At 40.8% G+C, this 25,513-nt stretch overlaps 1 protein-coding gene across 1 annotated transcript in view; it reads right to left on the bottom strand.

Annotated features, from left to right (window-relative positions):
• LOC132981928 (dedicator of cytokinesis protein 2-like) overlaps positions 1-25,513 on the bottom strand; it is a 94,117-nt gene that overhangs the window by 49,307 nt on the left and 19,297 nt on the right. The window contains exons 21-25 of the mRNA XM_061048067.1: positions 24,443-24,577; positions 19,511-19,619; positions 19,040-19,110; positions 17,074-17,180; positions 2,357-2,499 (exon numbers count right to left, since the gene is read on the bottom strand). Coding sequence (XP_060904050.1) covers positions 2,357-2,499; positions 17,074-17,180; positions 19,040-19,110; positions 19,511-19,619; positions 24,443-24,577 — 565 coding nt within the window. The remainder of the gene's footprint in view (positions 1-2,356; positions 2,500-17,073; positions 17,181-19,039; positions 19,111-19,510; positions 19,620-24,442; positions 24,578-25,513) is intronic.

The following is a 25,513-nucleotide window of genomic DNA, read 5'->3' as shown; positions in this document are numbered from 1 at the left end:
GCAAAATAGCTCAAGCGAGCCATGTCTCTAATGTCTCTTTCTGTTACATCCTCCCTCAAACACATAAAAGTTACTTATGAAAATTCATATCAATCTATCCCACAGACATGAACATCTGTCTTCTACGTCGTCTTCTATTCCATCTCTGTCCCTCTCTCTGCATCTCTTTCTAGTTTGGAGACATCTGTGGTGTGACAGCTTAATCAGGTACCACAAAAAGCGAGGGGTGGGTGACGCTCAAAAGAAGAGCGGATGCAGAAAATAAAAAGGGTAGAAGGTGATGAGGTCACACTCTCTTCTTTAAGCTCCTCTTCTGTTGTTTCTTTTCCATCTGTTTTCCTCTCAATTTTTTATGCTGCAATCTCTCCGGCTGCGTTTATTGTTTTCTTGTAAAAATCACTCCACCTTATTGTCTCTGAAATAAACATTCTCAGCTCCATCTGTAGAGCTGTTAAATCTCCGTCCTGCTTTTCCCTCAAATGTTTGTCATCCTTGCATAGCCGAGAGCAGTGTTGATTTCTCTGGCCTTCATGTCCCTTTTCGTTGTAAATTCTAAAACACTCGTCCGTGTTTTGCTTTATTGGCTTTATTTAGTTATATCAAAGTCAGTATTTCAGAAAGTATCAATATTGTTTGTTTATGGGCATGAATTCAATCGAAAATACTTCATTTTGTAGTCTTACACTAATTGGCTAATCAGCATAACATACCAGCCGTTTCCCTCAGACAACACACTCAGCATGGGCAGCTGTCATAATGTCACCCAGCTCTTTTTCAGGTAAACAAACCTTGTAAAGGAAGAGAATCTGAAATATGTTACAATTTACAACCAATTTCTAGCTTCCAGTACCGTTAGCTGGTTTACAAAACCTTCAGTAAGCTAATATAAGCATGTCTTTATTGAAATTCATTTAACAATACATTTCCATTTTCAAAAGCTTGGTTTTTGTTGTTGTAGTTAAAAAATAACATCAGACACCTGTATGCTATCATTGGTTGTTGTATGCTAACTTTAGCTTCTGTATGCTATCATTAGCTGTTGTATGCTACCATTAGCTGTTGTATGCTATCATTAGATGCTGTATGCTATCATTAGCTGTTGTATGCTATCATTGGTTGTTGTATGCTAACTTTAGCTTCTGTATGCTATCATTAGCTGTTGTATGCTATCATTAGATGCTGTATGCTACCATTAGCTGTTGTATGCTAACATTAGCTGCTGTATGCTAAAATTAGCTGCTGTATGCTTACATTAGCTGGTGTATGCTAACATTAGCTGTCATATGCGTACATTAGCTGCTGTATGCTAACATTAGCTGTGGTATGCTAACATTAGCTGCTGTATGCTAACATTAGCTGTTGTCAGAAGATATCAATTATGTTTAAATTTAAAAGTGTACCCAATGTCTCCATATGTTCCCTACACATTGTTTTTCATTTGCTGGTCAATCTAGAAGCTTTTGAATTATCACAATCACAACTTTACATTTATATGATTTGCAACCTGGGGTACAGAAGTAGCTTAGTAAATTCATAATTAAGCAAATGAGTTTCCCACCCTGAGTGTGATGTCTGAGGAAAACAGCCTCATTTCAAAATGGTTACACTCATCCTCATGTTGCATAAAAAAAACTAAATGAAGCTGTGCGTCACAGGAGTCGCCGTCTGTATGAGAAAGTATCTGGGCTTGTAAAGACTTTTATTTTTCTTTGCCACAGCCCTCACTGTGTTTTTAATAACTATACTAATTCAAACACACTGAATCACATTCACTCCACTTCGTCATCTCCCCCTCTTCTCTTATTAGTGTGACTCAGATAAATAGAGCTGAAAAAGGCGTACCGTCACACCAAAGCCTCAGCGGGCTGTCAACAACTTGCAGGAGCAATTAAAAACCCCTTGGCTGGATACTGGTGATGCATTTGTTCTGTCTGTGTGCGTATTAAAGGTGTTTAGTTCTGCGCTAACAGAGTTTTGTTTGAGAAGGCCAACGTGCAGCCGCTCGTGTGAAACAAAATCAATTAGATTCTAATTGGTCAAGGCCTGCTTCACTGCATGACTGGATGACTGAATATCAATATTATTGAATCATTCAATAATAATGACTGAATAGAGTATTGAGATCCTTTTTTTTTTTTTTTTAATTAGCTGATCACGAGTGCTCTAGTCACTTTTTAAGGAATTATGGTATAATAACAACTAAATCTTGAAATTCTACACTAACTATATTCAAAATTGGCTTAAGCTCTCAGATCTCAATATCTTCAAATCTGTCTTGAAACCATCGACCAGAACGTAGTAAACCGCTGACTGTGCACTCACAGAGTGTTACACTTTTTAGCACAAAATGTCTCACCACGTTGTTCCTGCTGAGAACTTCCAGAATGTTGTTGAGCAGCTCCAGGCTGTTTCTCCTCTCATCATGTGGCCCGTCAGCCATACTGGCCAGTGCCCCGCCCAGCTCCCGCAGCATCATGGGTAACAACACATCACGGCACTCTGTGAGAACACAAAAAACAAACAGGGTTATTTGAAATAAACACAACATACTCATGCCCAAATGAAATGATAAGCACTCAGTGATGAAACCCCTCATCACTAATATGCCCCTCTGGGATACTGATGAGTTACACAACCACATGGCCCTTAGTTGCCACTGCAAACCAAACAGCATGATCCCTTAAAACAAACCCACGCTGTTTATTATGCAAGCTAGCCAGGTAGTGATAACGCTGATACTACCCTACCATATGGCCCCTATGCCCCCCAACCTAACTTTGTCGACTCATTTTTATACACTCGGTTTTATAGTCAGTAACAATAACACACACACCCACACACTGAGTGTAGACTGATGATTCTTTCATCAACAGAAAATAAACTTCACAGTCGGTGAGATAAATTGGGTGGCGTGAGACAGCCAATGCAAAAGTGATGTTTTTATTTACTTTACTTTTGACAAGATAAAAATGATTTAAGAAGTTTAGACACAAACCCTCAACAGTCACAACTGTTCAAAAACACAAACCTCAGGCCCTTACATCAATTGGCCTGCGGAGACAGCTGAGCCCACGATGCTATGAGTAATGATGTTACTGCCCAGTGAGGAAGAATTCAACCCGAACCACAGACTGCACAATGAAGTGACATCAATCAAGCGTCTATTTACAGTTTCATGCATTTCTGCAGCTCTATCCATTTAGGAGTCAACACATCAATCACAATGATCCGACACTCCTCCTGTGATTTATCCTAATCTCTAGATTATTTATGTTAAACTGGTCACACTTGCAATGCATCATCAAGGATATGCATACGATTGTGTTTAATTCAGGCACATAAAATAAAATAACATATTTATTTTTTGTAAATAAATATGGTGAACCACAGCTATCACAGCTCCTCTCAAGCAGACCTGAGTACAATATTACTCCAAACTCCATACAAAAATGATTCAAGTATTTATAAGTTTACATCCAGTTAGCCTACATATATTAGCTTAAGGAAATGGTTGATGGTTCCTTGAAGATGGCTTAATTCATATTTTACTTCATTGAAAATGTATTTACATAAAACTAGTGTTTTATGGACATTAACACCCCGGATCAATGATTTATTGGCCAGTAAAGGCTCACAGTTATTTCAGGTTAATTTATCAGAGACATTGTTAATATGTCAGCAAAGCTGTGACCAAATTACCAAAGAAGACTTCCAAGGCTAAAGTAAATGTATTGAAACAAACGATCAAAGAGAAAAATAGATCATTTAATCCAGGGTCAGGTATAAATTATGAATATAAATCTAAATGATATATGTGAGTGTATGCAATGAAACGGGTCCTCCTTATTTTTCTAATTGTCTACCTTGATCTATACCTTTCTTGTTTGCTCCATCTTTAACCCCCCTCATCGTCCTCCACCTCATCCCTCTCCTGTAGCCGCAGGTAGACAGAGCCCATTAAAAGCTCATTTGGGCGGATGCTCGTTAGCTCCATTATTAACTGAGCCAAGCCTTTACGCCTGCTGAGTGGACCCTCACCACAACATCCATTCGGTCACACAAACAGGCAGTGAGGGGGGAAAAGCATGAGTCACTAAAGGCCCTCAGAGACTCAGCCTGAAACACAGGCAGGGGGAGGAGGGGCCTGCACAGGTAAAGGAACTCTGCCAGGAGGAAGGGGAGGTTTGAGGGAGACACGAGGGAAGATGGGACAATCCAAATCAGAATATCACTCTATTTATTATCATTTTTAAAACAGCATATACAAAATATGGATACAAAAACATCATTTTGTGATGGTGTAGTAGAACATGAAATGATCATCATTATAAAATATCGAGGGTTGTTTTTTTAAATGCTTCAAGCTTGGTTGGAGTCAAAACTAAATCTGTTTAATCCATCAGAGCAGGAACTCATCAGCTTTGTCCCTTCAGCCTGGCAAAACAATGACTTGTGTTTTATAGCAATATTGTCGTGTGAGAATTAATCTGTTTCTCTTCCGGGCGGCTGGATGTACGATTAAACCTCCAGAGAACTCCCCGGTGCAATGACCTCAAAACCACATGTTTTTGTCTACTATTGATTCACAAAAAATAAACTCAGCTGATATTTTTAGGCGCAACATGTTCAAGGGAGAGAATGTGAAGCAGAGGGCGGGTGGAGGGGTAGCTGTTCCTGTTCTTTGAGACATCATGTGCATTTTGTTTGACTGTGTCAGGAACCCAGCGTAATGAAAAGTAACCATGTTTGGAAGGCGCCTACGCCTGCTCTGGTCCTGTGTGAATGTGAGTAGCATGAGACGTTAAGATAATAATAATAATGCATATAAATACTTTACAAGCCAAACAAACCGCTATAGCGTTTTTATCTGTGGGGTGTTTCACATTTTCACGAGTAGAGATGATTGGATAGAACGTGTCAAGATGCCTTTTCTTTATGCCGTGTAGATACATAACTTTGTCTTGGATGAGTTGGCGCTATCTCATGTTATTTATCGTTTCAGCCAATACACAAAGTGCTGGCTTGGAAAGGAAAGAAGAAGAGATTTACAGTGAGGTATGCAGCCCCTCCGGGATTTTACAGACTTTTTCTGTGATTGTTTTCGGTAAAGAAGTCTGATATCACTGCAGCTTTAACAAACATCAGAAACATCTATTGGCTGATCCAGTAGTTTGTCTTATATCACTTCCGGTCAATTCCTTTGTTAAGCCACTTAATAAAACAATAAAACCCTGAAGTTTATTGCCTAGAAAATTGTATTTCTCACTTTAAGCATCTTCAAGTTAATTACTAATTTACTCCTTTCTACTCGTTCCTTTGGGTGCTGTGCCGGCATAAAACCAATGATTAGATGCAGCTGGATTACATTTACAAACACAGTTTGAGTTTAGCAATGACTCACGTTTGTAAGAGAGACTTTGATTGGTGGGCAGTTCGCAACACAGCCTGTGATTGGTCAATAGATACATTACAAGGCATCATGCAGTGACTGAAGGATCTATCACAACACTGAAACTTCCTGGAGGGATTTGAGCACACAACAGTAATTTGTTGGGGGTAAAAGGCTCCAGACAAAAGCAGAACTTAAATTGACAACATATTTCAGTGCAGTTATTTCTAATTAAAGAAAACTTTCAGCAAAATTCAGGCAATTAAGTTTATTGAGGTTTAACGTTCCTAAATATGTCTTCTTAACTGTTCTTTACAACCGACTACTGCAGTGATTGTCCCCAGTGACACATTATGCACTGAAATGGTCAACCTTTCCACAACACAAACTAGAAGACTAGACACACTAGAAGATTATATTCTCCCCAATTTCAGTGGTAAAATGGGTAAACAAGTAGCATCTTGTGCTCTTTTGAATAATCTCTGTATAACCTGGGCTCCTCTGGGAGTGTTTGAATGCAAAGGAAAACACCTTCATCTCAGAAAGCCGCTACTTTTCATCTTAAAATGAACAGAGCCACACGCATCTTTCTCATCTCCAGCATCCTGCTTTGAAGAATCTGTAAGCTTGTATTGTCAGTGATGATTTTCGCCAAGCTTCTTCCTTCCATTCAAAGTGCCTCTTGGGCTTCTGAATATGTGAATCCAAAAAGACAGAAGTACAGTCTGCCTCCGGACTCTTTGTGCTGATGGTCTTCACTCACCGGTGCAGAACAGCACCTTTAATTTTCGCAGGTATTTCTTTGCACCTCGCCTGGCCATGGAATAACATCAGGAATGTTAATATCTGCCGCTTCAGCCTGAATGGTAGCTTTCTCTGAGAGCTCTTTGAACTGCATCGTGGTCCTCCGGGCTTTCAGTCTTGTAAGAACACCAGCTACTATGGTGTGCAGTTTCCTAGGTCATCCTTTAAGGGCACAGGAAATTATTGCTATTTCAAGAAACACTTTCTTTGGGGGAACTGTGCTGTGGCCGAGTGCACAAGCCGACCTTTGTGTAGAAATATAAGGATGGATCAAAAGATGGAGGTAAAAATATACATTTTCAAACCTTCCCTGCATACTAATGAGTAAGTTCTCCGTGGGTCAATCAAACATGGTGGGTGCCTCCTGCATTTCCTCTTCAACCTTTTTTGAATAGACACTGCAAGAGATTATAGAGTGAGCAAAGCCACCTGACCTCATTCAAGTGAGATTTTATGATCTGGCTGAGACAAAATAAACCTCTCTAAAACAATCATATTGCCCTTATTGTAGATTTAGTAAAAAGAAGATGCTTCCTGACAAATTGCCTTAGCACAGATGCTACACATGCTGGATCCTAAAATGTAGACAAATTTAGCTTCCTCATACAACATGCAGTTTCTGCCAGCATATTCTGCTCTCAATCCTCCTGCTGGCTCACTCCCTCATCTGGTATTTGTATTCATTGTTTTCCCTGGTTCTTGATATAATGCAATCTGCATCTCAATCTTTTGTGTTTTGTTTTTCATGTTTTGTTTTTTAACCTCTCCTTTCCTCTGTATTCTTATATCCCACCCCTCTCACATCACATTTTTGATCTCTTAATCATAAATCTGCCTCTGCAGCTCAGGATTTCTGGTTAAAGCAATTTCCCCCCCCAAACGTTTACCTATATTACCAATCACCCATGTTTAGGTATCCAAAACTGTGTTGCATAACTTAAGCTCCGGATCTTCTCTGACTTGATCCTCTCACACAGATCTGCCTTTCGGGGCGGCATTCTGCACCCTTCATTCTGGATCCTATTTCAGGATTTGCAGGGTCTAACCCCAGTTGTGGCCCTAATCCTTTAACCTAGAAAAACATTAGAGGTGTGATTGGTGGAATTTGCTGGTGACTGTTTTGTAAGAAAGAAGCCTAAAAAGAGACGGAGCCTGAGAGGCTCAACTAAAGGCAAAAGGAGGGGTAGTGGCTGGGGAGATACAGAGGTAGAATACACTGTGAAAAAGGCACCAGAGGAATAAAAGAGAAAGAAAGTATATGAAGTAAATCAGTCGTTGCTTTCTATTCACATTTGAATAAAATCTAAAAAAACAACAACGAGCCACTTTGTAATGGAAAATCCCAATTTGACATAGACACAAACACACACTTGTATGAAGGGACCAATGGTTATGCACCAGTGTTTCTGTCTATGTTATACTCGCATGTGGGATTTAGCAGCATATTATGTGCATTAGCCTGCAGTGCAGCAGTGAAGTTAATCAATTCAGCCATGCTGCGGGAGAAAGCCTCGCCAACAGGCACAGACAAATGGAAATCGAGGTCTTGGGGCAAACATTGAGATGCATTTTAACCTTTTTCTCATCTAGCTTTCAACGTGTGAAGATACACACACCTGTTCAAAGAAATAGAAATACACACAGGTGCTGAAGGCACGTCAACAGAGCGCAAAGTACTCATCTATATTCAACAAGAAATGTCTGTTTATTCAAACTGTAATCGCAGCCTTTGATTATTAATGCCAACGTGTGCCTGTGTGCCCAAGTGTGAATTGTCCTTTTTGTGTCTGATTTGATTCTCAACCACAATTTGATGTGGTAAGAGCTGGAATCTCTTTATGCCTGAGCAAGAGTGTGGTGATGTGTTTGGGTTACCAAGTTTGAGAGAGCCGACAGCAGCCACCCCATGGCACGCCACCACACAGAGAGCAGCTTTGATGGCTCAGCATCCAGCTCATCCTTTCTCGGCCCCATTTTTACAGTTGACAAGCAAACACAATAAACTACAGCCCATGCTAATGAGATGCAATCTCAGTTTGTAAGAGGCATGTAAATCAGAGGTGTCTCTCTATCTTTCCCTCTGCCTTGCTTTCAGGAAGCTGGAGTGATAGAAAAGATGATAATGAGGAGGTTTTGAGGCGCAACGGCGAGTAAATCTCCTGCTTTCAGAGCGGGCTGGGACCATGCCAACTGTCTTCCCGCTTGGTGATGGCTAAATGTCTCTCTCAGCAGGTTTTTCATCTTTCCGTGTCACTGTGGGTGTCCACTCCCATCCACTCTCCCCCCTTACTTCATTCGTCTTCCTCCCTCATTTTTAACTCTCTCACTTTCCATATTTGAACCCCATTAGAAATTTAGAGCCATGCATTTTTTCTGTTCATACTTAGATCGTTCCACTGACTGTTGCATTTTATTTTGAATGCTTGTCCGACTTGGTGTGGTAGTAAAATATGTATTTTTTACAAGATTTGTAAAAGCTAGACAGGTGGTTTATTGGTGTTATAAAATAGTTTTGCCAGCGTGAATGAGAAAGTTGCCTGTGTGAATGAGAGAGTGCATTCCAAAGAGTTTATGCTGATAAGTTTCAGATGATACAGTGCACTTGTGAATGAAGGTGATATACACTGGAAGTGATGCCTGAAAATGCAATTTTTAGTGAGATATTTGTTTTGATGCTGATAAGAACTGACCTACACAAAAAACACAATGTCAGCAAAAACCAAAGTAAACCCAATCCCAGCAAAGGGTGCGGTCTTCAGTATGGAAGGATTTCCTTCTAAGTATACATACACACACAAAAAGTAGTTCTAGATACTCTAAATGCAGCTTTTATCTTTTTGCCCTTTGTTTCAAACAGCGAGTAAATGATCTTTCTCTTTCTCCCCACCTGTCTTAGTCACTGAGTCACCCTCTAATTGCCACCTCTCATCCCCTCCTCTGCTCACTCTTCCACATGACTACCAAATTGATTGACCAATTAGTCTGTTTCTAGCGTTAGTAGCTAGGGCGATTTTAACCATGGCAGATCAATGGTAGATGAATGCTTTGCGGTGAACCACTGCACTGATTTGATTGATGGGCAGACTTATTCCCAGTGTCCTCTAATGGGAAGGTTATTTATCATGAAGCTCCTGGCTCCAGTTAAGCTAATATCGGATTTCAGTTCTTTATCTTTTCTATTTGTTTGGATTGGATAACAGGATGAGGACCCTGATATATGAACTCCGCCTGTAAATCTTTATTCACTTACACTTATCAAGAGCTTACTGAAGTGCTGAAATCATTTGTCCTAGTATCTTCTGATATCACGACTTTATAATGACCCAGAATTCCACAGGGGATAATTAAGATTAGAGCAGTCCCAGAAATGTTACTTTGCAGTAACTTGACAGACACAGGTGAAAGATGCCGCTAAGCTTTTAAGTGGGAAGTCAATTATTGACAGCAACAAGCTGTTGTGTCAGGTTTCTTTAGTGTCACGTATACCAAATGAATAAATGGATAAGCGTTGATACTCCGACGTCCCTCTGCTGTCCTCGTCTGCATTTCTTTTCCATCGAGATCAACCCACTGACACAAGCATGGATCTGAATTTTAATTAGTATGAAACAGAGGCATGTCCCAGAATGATTGAATTACATTCACTTTGCTTCATTAGTATCATCCATCCTCCTTTTTCTCTACTGTTTCATCCACAATCTCCCAAACTGCAGTCTCTGCAGAGTGTGAGTGAGTGACAGATTCTTCCTCTCTCTCTCTATCATTAACCATCTGGATCGCAGAGCTCTATAGTAAACATTGCTATTTTGGGTCAGCCTGCATATCAACAAGAATAATCAGTCAAGAATAATCTGTGGCAGATGTCTCCTCTGCTGTCAAACACCAAAACACACTCATTCATTTGAGGGTGGTGACCCACCATGCCAATGTGACCTCCCACCACTCCAAAAAAAGGCACAAAATAATAATCATAAATAAAAATGTATAAATAATGTATAGAATGTACATGCATATTTATTTCAGCAGGGTATGAACATCATTTACTGTCATGTTCAGGCAGTTGAGGAAAATACATTTCTAGATTGCCAGAACAGTTTACAATTTGTAATTGGGTTGGCAGTCTACACCAGTGCGTAGCACCCCTTGTTGACAAGATAAATCATGCAACATAAATCATGCAGGGATTTTTCAGTGGTCACTGAATTAATATACAGTCCCCTCATGTTTGCGGCATGTAAGCAAAGCCCCACATGCCGACGGTTTGTATTTACTATTTAAAATATAGTATGGGATCATTTTGAGCTTTACAAAGTAACACATCAGAGGGCAACTTTTCAGATCTTCTTAGCCTTATAGTTTGAAAGACCAATAAGAAGAGATATGTCAAAAGTCACCATTCAAAATAATAACAAAAATACACGTTTTTGATTCATTTATTGATTAATGTTTCCTCTGAATACATGTGATAGGGAGGGTAAAGGGAAAAGGAAGTGGTTTTTAAACTGTATTGATACATGTAGGTTACTGTTTAAAAATAAAACAAAACGCCCCTCTGGGGACCAGACGGCCACCCCAACAGGTAAACAGAGTGGAAACACTGACACATAGGAACATCCAAAATCCTCTGATCGGTATGGTAGACAGTATGTGCTTAGTTTCAGTGAGTGAGGTCTCAATGTAGTTACAGTATGGCATGAAATAAACTTCTATGTTATGTAACAAAAAAGAATGTAATGTAACACAACATAAAATAAAATGAAAGAGCCCGACACAGCGGGAAGAGAAAAACAGCCGTAGGGTAAACAGCAGCCATATGACGATAATGTTTTCTATGATTCACATGTCTGTCTCTTAAAGTGGCTTTAAAACTAAAGATATGGCACACCGGCGCATGGGGCCTACCAGACCTCCAAGCAACCTGTTAAACACATAGGAACCCTCACACGTCCTGAGCAGTAGTAAAACTGACAGCTTTAAAATTACAGCTCAACCAGCTGCTTTGAAAAAGGCTTAGAATACACAACAATAAAGGCTGGTGGTGCAAGCAAAAATATACCAGCACATCCTTGCTTCCTTTATGACATATGACATTTAGGTAGGACAATTACAGAGACTAATTATACATGTGACCACATTCACCATATTCACACACCATTTACTTCCGACTTCCAATGGTGTTCAAATAGTTGACTGCAGTATTTCAGTTTGTTAGTTGAGTTAATGTAGGGAATACGGCTATAACTTTTAGTTCAAAGTATCTCGATTGATCGGCATCTGATGAGATAAAGGAAAGATCACAACCTCTTGTTCACTGAGCCATAGTTCAAGGTTGTCCAAATATTAGATAACTCATTAGCTACCATCAGAAAACATTCAACAGCTTGCTAACAAACCTTCTCTTTGAGGGATTTTACACATTCCTTATCATATCCTATTACGATATCAAATGGTGATATCATAATTCAGTCACTTTCTTGAAAAACGTGTTTTTAGATAGAAAGTGGCCGAATGCTTACCGTAGCTGTTATGGATGCTAATAATTAAGATGCAGTCCGATGTCTCTTCAGAATTTCCCAAACAAACACCTTTTTAATAACTGACCAATCTGGAAGGATTTGTCAGATCTACATTAACACGACACCTGGGATAAAGCAGTATGACACTGTAACAGTTAGCTTCCCACAGAGTGACCAAAATGTGTGAATATGGTGACGGGAGAAAAATAACTGAAATCCTGATTCGTGTACTGCTTGGAAATATCATTGTCATTTAAAGTTCCCTGTTGAGGCCAGATGTAGAAAGCCACGTTTAGTATCATTATAAGTGAGGCCTAAAGTGACCTGTCACTAATGCTGATTGGTAGAGAATGTGCTGACAACCGAGATCACTCAGCACTGATTAAATCCTGACAATAATAACTGCATGGTACATCACTCATCCATATTCATCAAGCCCTGACATGCATCTGTTAAGTAATCACAGGGGAAGGGGAAATATACATTGGTGTGAACAATGTCAACAATATTGCATAATGCGCTGCAGTAAAAGGCAAGCAATTTAAGTAATGAGACTTCTAGGCGTATATGACAGATTTATGAAGGAACACACTTTTACACTATAGAGACAAGGGGAGCTGCTCTGATTTCAGTATGATGGTATTTCTTTTACTTTTTATGTTTTTTTGTTTTTTGTTATTTTATATCCTTTAATAATCGGTTTACACTGTTATTTATAGAGACATGCTTCTCACACACATCACACGCATGCACAAACAGGACCTGTGGACATGCAATGGTGGAGAGATGTCAGAGTGGGGCTGCTACAAGCTGCTAAGCAGAGAGCGCACCAGAGCACCAGAGTTTCGGTGCCTTGCTCAAGGCATCTCTCCAGCTACCAGACCAACTTCCAGATTTGGTCTGCACCAGGACTTGGACCGGCAACCCTCCGGTTCCCAACCCAAGTCCCTATGGACTGAGCTACTGCCGACCCATTTTTTTTTGTTATAAAGCTATCTAGCTGAAACAAGTCATATTATAGGAACTGAAACAGCATTCTCTTTTATCTGTTTGACATGTACAAGACTGGTTACATGACCGCAGTCTTTTTTCAAACTGTACAGATGGAGGAAGAGAAAAGACGGAGGAAATCCAGAGGGATAGTGGATTGAATAAGGGACTTGGGCCAGCTTTGGGAAATGAGTGGGCAAACTGGATGACGGACTCATCCCTCTGTCCTTCTGCTCTTTGCTCTCCCTTTTTATCACTGTTGATGCTCTCAATCTGTCACAGTGATTGCCGGACGGATTTATAATTTGCCTAAATTGAGCTATAATGCGCCTTGTAAATTTAATTTTGTCTCAAAACCAGATTAACCGGATGTGTTTGTGCATCTGCGCATGTATGCCGGGCTGTGCGTGTGTGCATTGTGCGTGACTTTGTGTGTATGCAATATGTGCTTGCCAAGGCCCATAATCCCAGGAGCGTATGCTGAATAAATCAGAGCATTTTTTGAGAGAGGGAAAAAAATCCAATCCTTTCAAACACTGCCCATGGATGCAACCAGTCATGAGAAAGCCAAGGCCATTATAAGCAAAGTCAGCAAGTTGGACACACACAAACATACAAACACACACACGTTTACATACATTTCAAACCAAGGTTGAAGAAGAATAAATTAAAGTGACCATGAGACAGGACCTCATTATAAAAATAGAAACTGCTTTCCATCTGAATCACTGGAAAAAAAAAAAACTTTCCATACATACACAATGGTTCAGGACTAATTGTTATCTGGTTTATGCAGCTGTTTCTGAAAACGTATAAATATACCCACATATATTCAGGCAAAGCCCTCATTTGAACCAATCAACGTCCAGATTTTAGTCACAACACACATTAAAAAGATTTTATTTTCTGCGGGAGAAGATTCTGACCAACTTAGTTTACTGTAAGCAATGTCTTCCCCCAACGCAAAAAAAAAAAAAAACATTTTTCAGTAGCATCATGTGAGGACACACGATTATTAGGATCTCATTATGTGCTGCTCATGGTGCAACTTTAAGTAAATCATTATTTATTTAAACAACCATGATTAAAGTACAGAATTGTTGCCTTGCTTGAACACCACTAAGAATTTTGTCTGTTTTTTACATTTTTCTGTCACATGAGCGAGCAATCTCTTTTCTCACACACACACACACAAACACACTCATGCCATCTCCTCCCATCATCTAACCCCTCCTGCACTGTCAGTGGCTGACATTTCTCCCCGGAGGATGTGCTTGACAGGCCTGCTCACACAGACAGTCAAGACAGACAGACAGACAGACAGACAGGTAGGGTTATTAAATATGTATTGCAGTGCAGTGATAGGACACCGGGGGCCATTAGCTATTATAAATATATAATTTAACTCTGCTGCATATTTCAGCGTCCAGGCGAACGGTACCACTGCATACAAGCCCTCTGATTAGCATCCAAATGCTAAAATGCATCTCAATTAGACTGAGTGTCAGCCCTCATTTGGCGAAGCAGAGATTCGAGATGGAGAGGACCAATGTATAAATGGACGAATAAATAAGTAAGTACGATGCAGCAGGGTGGGTGGATGGCTAGAAGAGCGCTAGCTATCACCGGCTAACAGAATGCAGGTTTGCTGATAGATTGAGTGTGAAGCAGGCCTTAAACTTTAATCACTTTTGGACTGTTTAATTGCAAAACAAGGCCAGTCCCTCTCTCTTTGGCTCACTCTCTTGTTTTATAACTCTCCCCGAGCTATTTTGTTTTCTCTCAGCACTACCATCCACCTGTTTTTCCCCACTCTCTCTGTCCGTCTGAAATCCCTCGTTTCCCTCTTTTCAACCAGCCTCTGTCTCTTCCCCATTACTGTGCCATCCATCTTTCTCCTCTCTTTACTTATCCCTCTGCCCCTGCCCCACCTTTACCAAGCATCATGTCATGTTTCCTCTCTTCCTGGTCCAAACCAATTTCTCCCCTCCAGGGATTCTTCCCATCTCTTTTTTCTTTTTCTTTCTGTTTTTTCCCTCGTCCGCTCATTCTTATGTCCTTGGTTTTTCCGCCACCTCTGCCTGACTGCATCCCCATCATATCTTAATTTGTATTTGAGTTGAACAAGAAAAATTTCCAAAAACCACGCTCCAGACAACTCCTGGCATGAATTCAACACACTTTGCACACTACAACTGGAGATAAAACTCTTTCCAAGCCTTCTAAAATTATCACACAACAGTCATTTGATTTTTCACATTCTGACTGGTAATTCAGAGATCCTCCTTTGCCAAAATGGAATGATCCCATTTCTTACTTTGCTTTTTTTCCCCCCCTTTAATGTTTTATCTTTTTCTACCCATCATTGCCTCTCCACATCCCCTTCTTCCCTCTTGCCGTCCTCGTCTGGTGACAGAGTGTGACTCTGAGCGTGTTGACAGCTAGCCAGTGGGCAGAGCCTGTAGTCTAGACCCCCTCGGGGAATCAATCATCCGAGCCAGGATCGATACCAAAAGACCGTATCCTGGACCGGCTTCTGACTCGACCGGCAGTGACTGACTGATGAGCCGACCCACTGCTGCACTGGGCAAAAACAACATTAAAGGGAGTGTGTGCAGCCATTTAGCATGCACCACTGCACGAACACTGAAACGCACAAAAACACTCACACCAGGATACAGAGTCGTCATTCACTCTGAAACAAATACATCCAAGTGTGGCTACAGGTTGTGTATGAGACCATGATGTGACTGACTCCATCTCACACAGCCCAGCATGTATCCCATATCAGCCCCATTCAGACACATTTCTGTCTCAAACCAAACTCAGTCTGCCTCCATCATTCACAGTCTACTTCCATTTCTTTAGCGTGCTCTGCCGAGGCCCGATTATGGACCCCCTTATCGAGTCTTCATTAGCCAACAGCACAAAGTTACCCCACTCCATACATCACTGTGTTCTTCCTGTGCGGGTGAAAGAACCACTTGTCAGCCCACTACAAGCAGATTAGACAGTCATAATAGGGCTGAAGAGAGGTAGGGCTGAACTCAATTGGGTGGAGGCTAAATGTGATCACCGATATGAAGCACTTTAAAAGGAACAATACAGGCTAACTCACATGTCCCTGGCAATTATGTCACATCTATTCAAAATCACGACAAAGTAGAGGGAGCTTGGTGGGAAAATTGCCTCACTTACTACAATAACACTGGAAAAACGCCAGGTTTTGTCTTCTTTAAACATCTAGTGATATCACTTCTTCTACTTTGGCTCACAGCAGGTATCACCTCTGACTTTTATATAGATAAAACCCATCTTTTCTATTTTCTCCTCCAGCACCTGCTGAGACGTGAAAAGTGTGCTCCTTTTAAGGTTCATAGACATTCTCAGTCTGGTTCAATAGGGAATATCACTGCTGCAAGGACAAAAAAAAAAAAAAAAACCCACAAGAAACTGAACTGCCAATTCCTTGTTTAGGCCAATGTATTTTTACCCTGAAGATTGTTTAAGCTCAGCACAGGTGACTTTAAGTGACCTTTAGCGTTACAGAGGAGAACATTATCCTGTGCTACTTGTGCTGATTGTAATATGACGGTGTCTGACTCAGGTCCATTGCACTGATTAGAATGTCTGTGTAGGTGAATAGATGAGCAGTGAAAATGTGTGATACAGCATAATCAACAAATAACCATTGTTTTCTTTATCTCAAAAGTAAATAGCTCTGGAGAAGAAGCAACTTCAACTTTTTATTTGAATGTTAGCTGCAGCAGGGGAACATTGAATCATATGTGAATCCTGTTTTTTTATAAATCCAATAACAAAACAAAGGAATAAGGGAGACAAGGCAAAAGGCTGTCATATAGTTTCTATAACCCGTCCAGCAGTCTATCCTCCATAGCTCAAAGTGACTGGACAGTGTGAGTATGTTGCAGTTAACTGAATCAAAGATAAATGCATAAACACCAGTATTTTCCTTCTGCATTTGGCTGATGCTTTTATCCAGAGTGCTTAACTGGATTGCCCTACAGGGACTGAAACATTACCCCTGCAGTATTAGCAGCACACTTTGATCCACTGTGCTGCATCAAGATAAAACCTTTAAAGCAAAGAACTCCCTCACTGATCGTAAAGTACACTGAGAACAGCTGTCTGCCCAGTGTAGCAGGGCTGGACTTACTCGCTGTATAATAGACCTTTTAATGTGATCTCAACCTTTAAGTGAAAAGCAACTAATGCTCTGTAGGATTTTACACTGAATGGGCTGGAGATTATTTGATAGTGTGCGCATCTCTTATTGGTTCTTCACACAAGTGTTTCATCTGCTATTGGTTGGTAGGTTTGTGCTGAGGAGAGAAACCGGAAAATATTACACACCTTGTCTCTGGAAGAGTTGGCTGCTGACAATCTCAGTCATGGAAGCCACCTTCTGTTTCTGGAGTTTCTCTGGAGGAATGCAGGAATAAAAATCATGCAGCAGTTGACTGGAGAGAGAAAGCAAAAGGGCAGTGGAATAAATAATCGGTGAGATCATTATACAGGAGAAGCAACAGGTCTCTCGTCTTAAAGATGAGCACAATAAATATTCAAGACATTTTTTTCTGAGGATTTTTACACATACTGATTTTTAAATAAATAGCGCTATTTATTCCCTCCATATAATGGATTCAAAGATCGAAACTATTAAATCTTAGTAAGTCAAGCTCTAAAGCGCTCTCCTTTAGGGTCATGAAATATGCATCGCTTAAAGCAAAGGTTGGAACATAGTGCACCGTAGACATGAGCAGATGTGCGCTGCATGAAAACAAATGAGCCCAAGCCTAAACGTGCTTTAATGAAGACACAGGTTTTGAGTCATCCTCCGCCCCCAAATTCAATTTTATAATAATTAAACAGGCTGGTTGCAAGCCGTGACGCCACTTAGAAAGATTGAATGCTCAGAGCACGGTAAACCCTTTGTCTTCATTTTTGTGTCCGTCTCTCACTTTGTCTCTGACGTCTTCAATTATTCTGCAGAGGTTGTGCAAGCACTTTCAGTAATAGCATAAAAGGATAAAAATGCATCACTCCTGCTACCAAACTCGAACACAACAAAAAGGTTTGTACGACTTTTGATGTGCATAAGCTGGCACAAGGACACACCGGGGCGCAGAGGCTCAGAGCAGACTTATCACGCCCACTAATCATCTGAGCTGAATGTAATTACAATCAAAAATGTCAGCCCATTCCCACATGGACATGCAAAGGACAAACAGAGCAAACAAAACACAAGCATAGATGACAACGTATGCACTGGTAGCACACTGAAGATCACACTCCAGGTGAGTTTACAAGGGTGTCGGAGTGTGACCGAACAAAAGATGAGACAAAACTTTGATGTCCACCTCGTGCACACTGATTGTAAATCACACAGGCTGCTGGGGAATTCTGCCTGAAGCAATTCTGATCAGGAGTGCCACGGGGACTTAACTTTCAAGTTCAGAAAGCTCAAGTATGTTTGTGCATGTGTGTGTGTGTGTGAAGAAATGCAGAAGTCACACAATAAGGGGCGAGCGAGCGAGTGTCTGCGGGAAGAGAAAATGAATGACAGAAAGTGAGAATATGTGCTTTGATCTTTGACTCTCTGCCCTTCATCACCTTCAGATGTGCATCTTTGTCTATTTGCTTGTGTATGTGTGTGGCTGGTATTAAAGGTAGCACCTTTTTTAAAGCTGTGTTGACATGGAGCCACTCGGGATTAGAGTTGCAGGTGAGGAAGGTAGACAATCTCACAATAACACACAGCAAAGCACACAACGGTCACTGAGAGGTGAAAAGAAAAATGATGGGGACGAGACAACGGATCAAGACAGGTTTGGATGTGGAATTGCTGGAGGCGAAATAATGTGCCTGAAATGTCTTGTCTTAAAAGTCGGTTTTAACACCGGGGTCATTTCCAGGGCTTCACGCTGTATTTGGAGTGTGATTCTGGGTCAAACAGAGGTGAAATAAGCCATTCCCAGTCGTCGTACTCGTCAGGAGGCGGAGATTAAAAGAGACGCAGTTCAAATGGCTTTTGTTTGATGGTTTCACGGAAATTGTCAGGGGCACATGGAGGAGTTACAGGGTGTGTTTGAGTGTGTGTCCTTGTGTTTATGTCAGTCTGATGAGATTTTTTATCACCTGATAAAGGAAGGTAAGTCTTGAACAGGATGGAATGTGTGGCCGACAGAAGGATGAGGGTCATCGAGCAAAGCCAAGAGGAAACCAGTAGCTGAGCTGAGAGCTCCCACACATCCTCTCTGTCGGTGTCACACACTGAGGCCAAAGATAAGTGTGTGAGTGTGTTTTAGGTTGAGCTTACCTTAAGAGTTTGGCATCAAACACTTTCTCAACATCGTGCAGGACAGTTGGAAGGTACTTTAGCGCAGCAACCTGGTGACACGCAAACAAAGCAGGTAAACACTGTTCAATCAGCGTCTCAGTATCCTGTGGAAGTTGCTTGTAATAGGAAGGTGACTTTGCCGTCATAAAGTCTACCATCCTTAGTGTGAGAAAAGAAAAGATGATGTTTTTCACACGGCCACCTGCCCGTCTGCCTAACTTTTTGTGACTCTCTCTCTTTGAACATCTCCATCAGTGTAAGTGGTGTGAATGAGGGGAAGACGTTACGCAGCAGAATAATCCTGTATCAGTTGGAGCATGAGGGGGAGTGGGAAGACGATGTAAGTATATGTAAAAGAAGAGGCAGAAAAGGGTTGAGGATAAGGACGATAAGAATTTAAAGAGGAGTATTGAGGTGAACTAGAGGTGCACAGTGAATGTGCGTGATTACCCTGAGCAGCAGAGTGCCGGTGTAGTCTGTTCTCATCAGGCTGTTGATGGACTCAAAAAGCCTCTTCAGTGACTCCTCAAACTCTGCCTGCTCCTTCCCCTCATACAGTCTAGGAGCACAGGAGGAAATTAATGGAAATGGAACAGAAACATTAGAGAGGGGCAAATGAGACAGCATGAGACGAACTTCACAAAACACAACGTGACATGATTAGAAAAGGGAGATGGAGAGTGGCAGGATGGATGCAAACGGATCGTGCAGGGGACTGAGAAATGAGGGGAACAACAAAGGGGATAAAAATCATCAGTGAGGTCGAGGCTTGTAGAGGGAGAAGAACAGACAAATGGACAAAATAAGTATGTAAACACAGAGAGAAGTCTAATTTACTTTAGTTTTTCTGTTCTACAAAATTATAGAATTAGTATTTTTGCAAGGCCAAAACATTTAATATTGTAATATGAAGCATACAGATGAAAAATAATATTTTGCAATCATCTTGTGCGGCCTTCATTCCTTAGCTTGTCTCCTTTTTAGCAACTGTGTTCATGACAGGATTATCATATGTAGTCATCCGTACAGACACCAAAGGGATCCTGCTGCAAAGTAAGACGATGCTTTCTGTTGTATTGAGCGGATAACCGGCTCTATCTTAAAAGTTGAGCGTCACCCTCTGCATTGTGAGTCTCATCTTCTTCCTTCTGGTCGAAGACTCTCCGTTCCAAGAAACGAAGCGCCATAGGAACAGCTTTGTCCCAGCAGCCATTATTGAGTGTAACAAGTCTAAGGGTATCTGCGTGTGTGTCATGTTTTGTTTTCGTTTTTCTCTTTCTATTTTTCCTCTTTGCTGCTCTATGTGGTTGTTGGTCATCTCATGAAGGTCTTGTATGGAGGGACAGAGATAACAGGCTGGGAAGCTGATGTCATGCTTCTTAATGGTTCATTTATTTATTTATTTATTTATTAATTGTCTTACTTAATGTTTAAGGCTCTGTGACTTTTACAGATTCACTTGCCTATCAAATGATTGGAAGTGCACTTTATGCACTACCAAACTTTAACCCATGCACTGTGCATTCACACTGTATGTTTTATGTATTGTCTGTGGTGTATTAAGTATACAGTTGTGTACTATATGTTACTCTCCCTGTAACCAAATTTACCTATGGGTTCAAATCAAGTAACCTGAACCTGTATGGATACTTAGGTTGTTTGTATTTTGCTTAAGAGTGTACTTACAAAAGAGACACCATTCAGAAACGGGTCTAGTGTTAGAACAATCTTAAATCTTAAATGTTCTCAGAGATAATTAAGTTTGACAATCCATCATTATGACATATGATAATTTAATGAAGATTTGACTGCATAAACTCTGCCAGTAACTTGTTTTTTCATTCCCCTCACTGGTTTGTTTGAAAGAACAAAATTTTCAATGAACATCAAGCATCGCCACTGGGATGTAAATCATGCTGCAGCGGTTGTTTCTCATCACAGTTTAAATTGATCCAAAGCTGGTAATGATAATGTTTTTGAAGGCATCTTCATCTAGCCAGCGCTGACTTCCTCTGTGCAGAGTAATCTAGCAACAAGTGAAATTACACCTCAATTCCTGTGTTTCTATGGAAATGGGTAATCGAAAGTCTGGCTGCAGATCTCAACATCTTTTGTTTCAAAGCATGGGTGAAAATAAAAATTCAACATGTCGATGCTCTATTGCACTTAGATCATTTAGTAAAATTCATTGATTTTAAATATGAAGCTGTAAAAAAAACTGCTTCATGGAGTATAGGTCTCCTTGTAGTCACTCACTCGTGTAATTTAATTCCCTTTAATCAGTCATGTGAAGCTTCAAAACAATGCAGTATTATGATCACAAGTAAAACTAAACATGAACAAGCACCAACTGCTATGATCACATTTCTCCTCAGAATCACAAAAAGAGAATAGGAAGAAAAGAATGTGTATCTTTGTAACCGCTATTCACATCACCTTCAAACACTCACACACCTTTTATTCCCTCAGTGCTACTTTCCAGACCCGTAACCAACTTTTCTCTCACTCATCTCTCCGCCCCTTTCCTTCCCACGTCTCCTCCCTATCTCCGTGTGATTCAGTGAAGCTGTGCAGTGGTTAATTACAATCGAAGTCTGAGGGCTGGAGGGACGGATTAGTATGTGGCACACACAGTGATTTTAGCATGTGGGGGGAGGGATTAGACGGTGACACAGAGGTATTATCACTGGGCTACTTGCAGAGTACAGTTCTGATTACAGACGCATTGTCCTGCTTAATCCAGCAGCCCTGTCTGTGCATAAAAATATGAGTGTGTATGTGTGTGTGTGTGTGTGTGTGTGTGTGCGTAGAGAGAGAGATGATGTCTTGATGTGTCGGGGTCAGTTTTGGTGTTATAACACCCGCTTCTGCTCTCATGCCATATATGCACTTAGAGTTACCTAAAATAGTTGTGTCCCATTAGTACAGTATTGCATGTTACAGCCTGCGGAGTACTTCTTTAATCCAACACAGAAAAAAATATAGAACTAAAAATGACTGTAGGCTCTCACTACAACTTATCTACACACACACACACACACACACACAGGCACTCAGTACCCACACATTTGCACAACAACACAAATGCGTCACACCAGCTCAGCAAATTAATAGCGGAGACAGATGGAGAGGAGAGAGAGGGAGGGATGAAGGGATGATAGGGAAAGGAGTGAGGAAAAACTGAGGAAAGTTGGAAGTTGTAGGGAGGAAAGTGAGAGGGCAGTTCACAGCTTGTAGAGGTGGAAGACAGAAGGAAAAGACACAAAGGAAACAACAAAGAAACATTTAACATGTCCCATGTGATTAACATAATCACTACATGAGCATATCCGTCAAAAGTGTCACCTTGTCATGATTCATAATCGCAGTTTCCGCTTGACTAATCATTAAATAATTCAGTCTTGTAATTAACCGAAGCCTCAGGATGGGCCAAATTTTAAATGCTGATGTTTCGGGAATATAATATGCTGTGACCAATGATACAGCAAAACACACCAAAAAAACAAACAAAAAACATTGCTCCTTTATAACAGATGACTAATTCTTATAAAAATGAATGAATAGTGCAATGAGTCACATAATTACCTTGAATTTTGTTCAGTCCGATGCTAGTTAAATGGATTTATTCATGCTGAAAATGGATGAAATATTGTAGAGCCCCCCTCCCTCCCCCCCAAGGCCAATCAGTATCATGCTGCAAAAGTCGGTTTTGTTTTGTTTATCTGTAAAGCGTAGGCATTTCTGTTTCTGATGGCTGAACTGGAGTTAATTAAGTATGCCTCACCATAATTGAATACACATTATATTTCCCCCACTGTATCCTTAAGACGCTTTTCTTATTAGCAGATCAAGATATCATGTCTTCCTATCAGGGAAAATCACCTCCAAATAATGAGACGTATCACTGAAGAACAAGATAACGGAAAACCATCTAGACCTTTGAAACAGTGGCGACCTTATAATGATGAGATCCTTATCACATCAGTGAGAAACATATTAGAGATGGCTTTTATAATATGTGTGAAATATGACTGGGAAATGATGCCACAGGATATGGTGTGACACAATGAAGGAGAGATAGAAGGTGAGTTTTTCGGATTGGAAATAAAGAGTAAAAGGGGAGGACAACACAAGAGGGAAAATATATAGAACATTGCAGGTTCTCTGGAGAGAGAAAAAAGTAAACAACTGATGAACCAAACTACAGCAGTGTAATGAAAGCTTCAGGGCGTGAAGGCCAGAGAGAAGGTGAAAGAAAGAGCCAAATCTGGCACAGCCTGCCTTACATTTAAAGTAACCAGCACGCAGCTCTTTTAGACTCTGCGAGAACATAAAGCTGTTTTGACAAACTAATAAATGATGCCAATCTAACTATTAATGACTGCCAGTGTTGATAGTGATGAAGATGGAGCCTCACCTACACCTACAGTGCTGCTTGCTGCCTTTAATACATGATGTTTTATGTTGGTATGACAAGGCTTTATAGAAGAAGATATCTGATGTAAAAACTTTGTAAGCAGAGCGAGCTGGAGTTAGACAGCTGCAGTCGGCGTGAGAGGAAGAGGAGGAGGAGGGAGAGAAAGGGAGAAGGCGGGTGAGATTTATCTGATCAGAGAGGCCCAGGAGAGGCTGGAGCTCAGTCAATCCAGGAGCACACACACACACACACACACACACACACACACACAAAGATAAATATTTGCATAAGTGTGTAAATGCGTATGTAAAGGCTAATCTAATCAAACATCCTGCACACACACACACAGGCATGACAATTTGGGACATCACACACTGAATTAATACATAACCAAACTCATCCACCATACTGAATAACAAAAACACTCATTTCAACAAACAAAGCCCATGATGCCCACAAGAAGATTAAAAATTAAAGAATTTGATTGACCAGTGGACACTGAATGACAAAGTCATATAAAGTCAAAGCCGATTGTGTCTGATATTCCTGCACACTTTCCCACACACACTTGCACTGAACTCAGCCACAGGCAGGGCATATCACAGAGTTGTGTATCATGCATCTCATCTGTCAGCATCATCTTCTGTGCTGCAGTTATAAATAGTGTTTACACTTATCGTACAGCGCAGCTCTCGGCTCGGCACAGTGGGTGTCATAAGTCTCTCTGCAGGAACTTTGTCTGTCTGGAGTTTGATCGGCTGCCCATTCAGCAGCGCTGTCCTTTCATTACCTTTCTTGCGGACGCTTCACTTCATCATCATCATTGCTTATTGGCAACATTAGTGCTGTAATCAGCTTGTTTTCTCACCGTGCTGTCCAAAACAAATACTGTGTGTGCCTTCAAGACTTTCTATTTGCATAACTCTGGGTCCAAAGAGAAGTCATCATATCACATTAACACTTACTGGGAATAGAGCATACGTGAGCGCACGATGAATTTGAAGATGTACTCCAGGGCTTTGAGGGTGCGGAAGATAGGCTCACACTGTTCCCCTCGGCTGGACACATCCAGATACCTCTTCAACACCGACATCAGCTTCCTGAGAGAGAGTGATAATAAATAAAAAAAGAAGTTGATAAAGCAAAAGAGAGAAAAAGGAAGAAAAATACTCTCGGCCTGACTTGTTATCCCTCCTCTGATGTTCCACAGGTTGGAAAGTTAATCACCAACTCTATTTTTCACTTCCATAGAGCAGAAAGACAGAGTGCAACCCAGTGTGAGTAAAAGAACGAGACAGGCAGTGGGCCTGCAAGTGGAAATATGGCAAAATGGTATTTTACACCTCAACTGAGGTACCTTTCATACAACTCACAGACATTTTTATTTGCCTGAGATGCATGGTGAAAAAAAAATCATTCCAGCACATGCTCTCCCTACGGGCATCTTTAGACACACATAAATATACCGCTGTGTCAAAGCAGTGCAAGAGAGGAGTGGGTGGTGAAGAGTTCAGTGTAAGTTTATTTTTTACCTCCATTTCTCTGCCTGATCTCCATCCGAATTAGCTCAATTCCATGCTATAGATACTAGCACGTTGAGTACACTTGAAACAATACTGCAGGCCTCCAGAGGGTCAAGACATTTGGCCTTTAATGGCTACAAGGAGGATCATCCACTAACTGGTTAAAAGCCAAAACATCCTCAGAAATAATAAAACTCTGTAAAAAAAGACCTCTAACTTGAACACCAGGGTGGCCTTGAAAATATTATTATTGTAAGCGCCATTCAGTCCTTCTTAGTTTTGTATTGCATGGATTAAGGGTAAGAACAGGAGGATTGTTTTATTGGAGCGACAGATAAACAGTTTAAAATATAGTGAGAGGGAGTTTTACATAACAGCTTCTGGGCTAAAAGGCATTTAGCTGGCAGTGACCCTCTTAAAGAGGGTGAACTGCATCACCACACTGGCAGGGCAGCTGAGGGATGGAGTGATGGTGGAGAGACAGATGAAGAGATGGAGCGAAGACCAGACAGG

Source organism: Labrus mixtus, chromosome 10 (genome assembly GCF_963584025.1).
Source record: "Labrus mixtus chromosome 10, fLabMix1.1, whole genome shotgun sequence".
Taxonomy (NCBI): Eukaryota; Metazoa; Chordata; class Actinopteri; order Labriformes; family Labridae; genus Labrus; species Labrus mixtus.
Note: the sequence above shows the minus strand (reverse complement) of the source record. Positions and strands in the feature narration are given on the sequence as shown.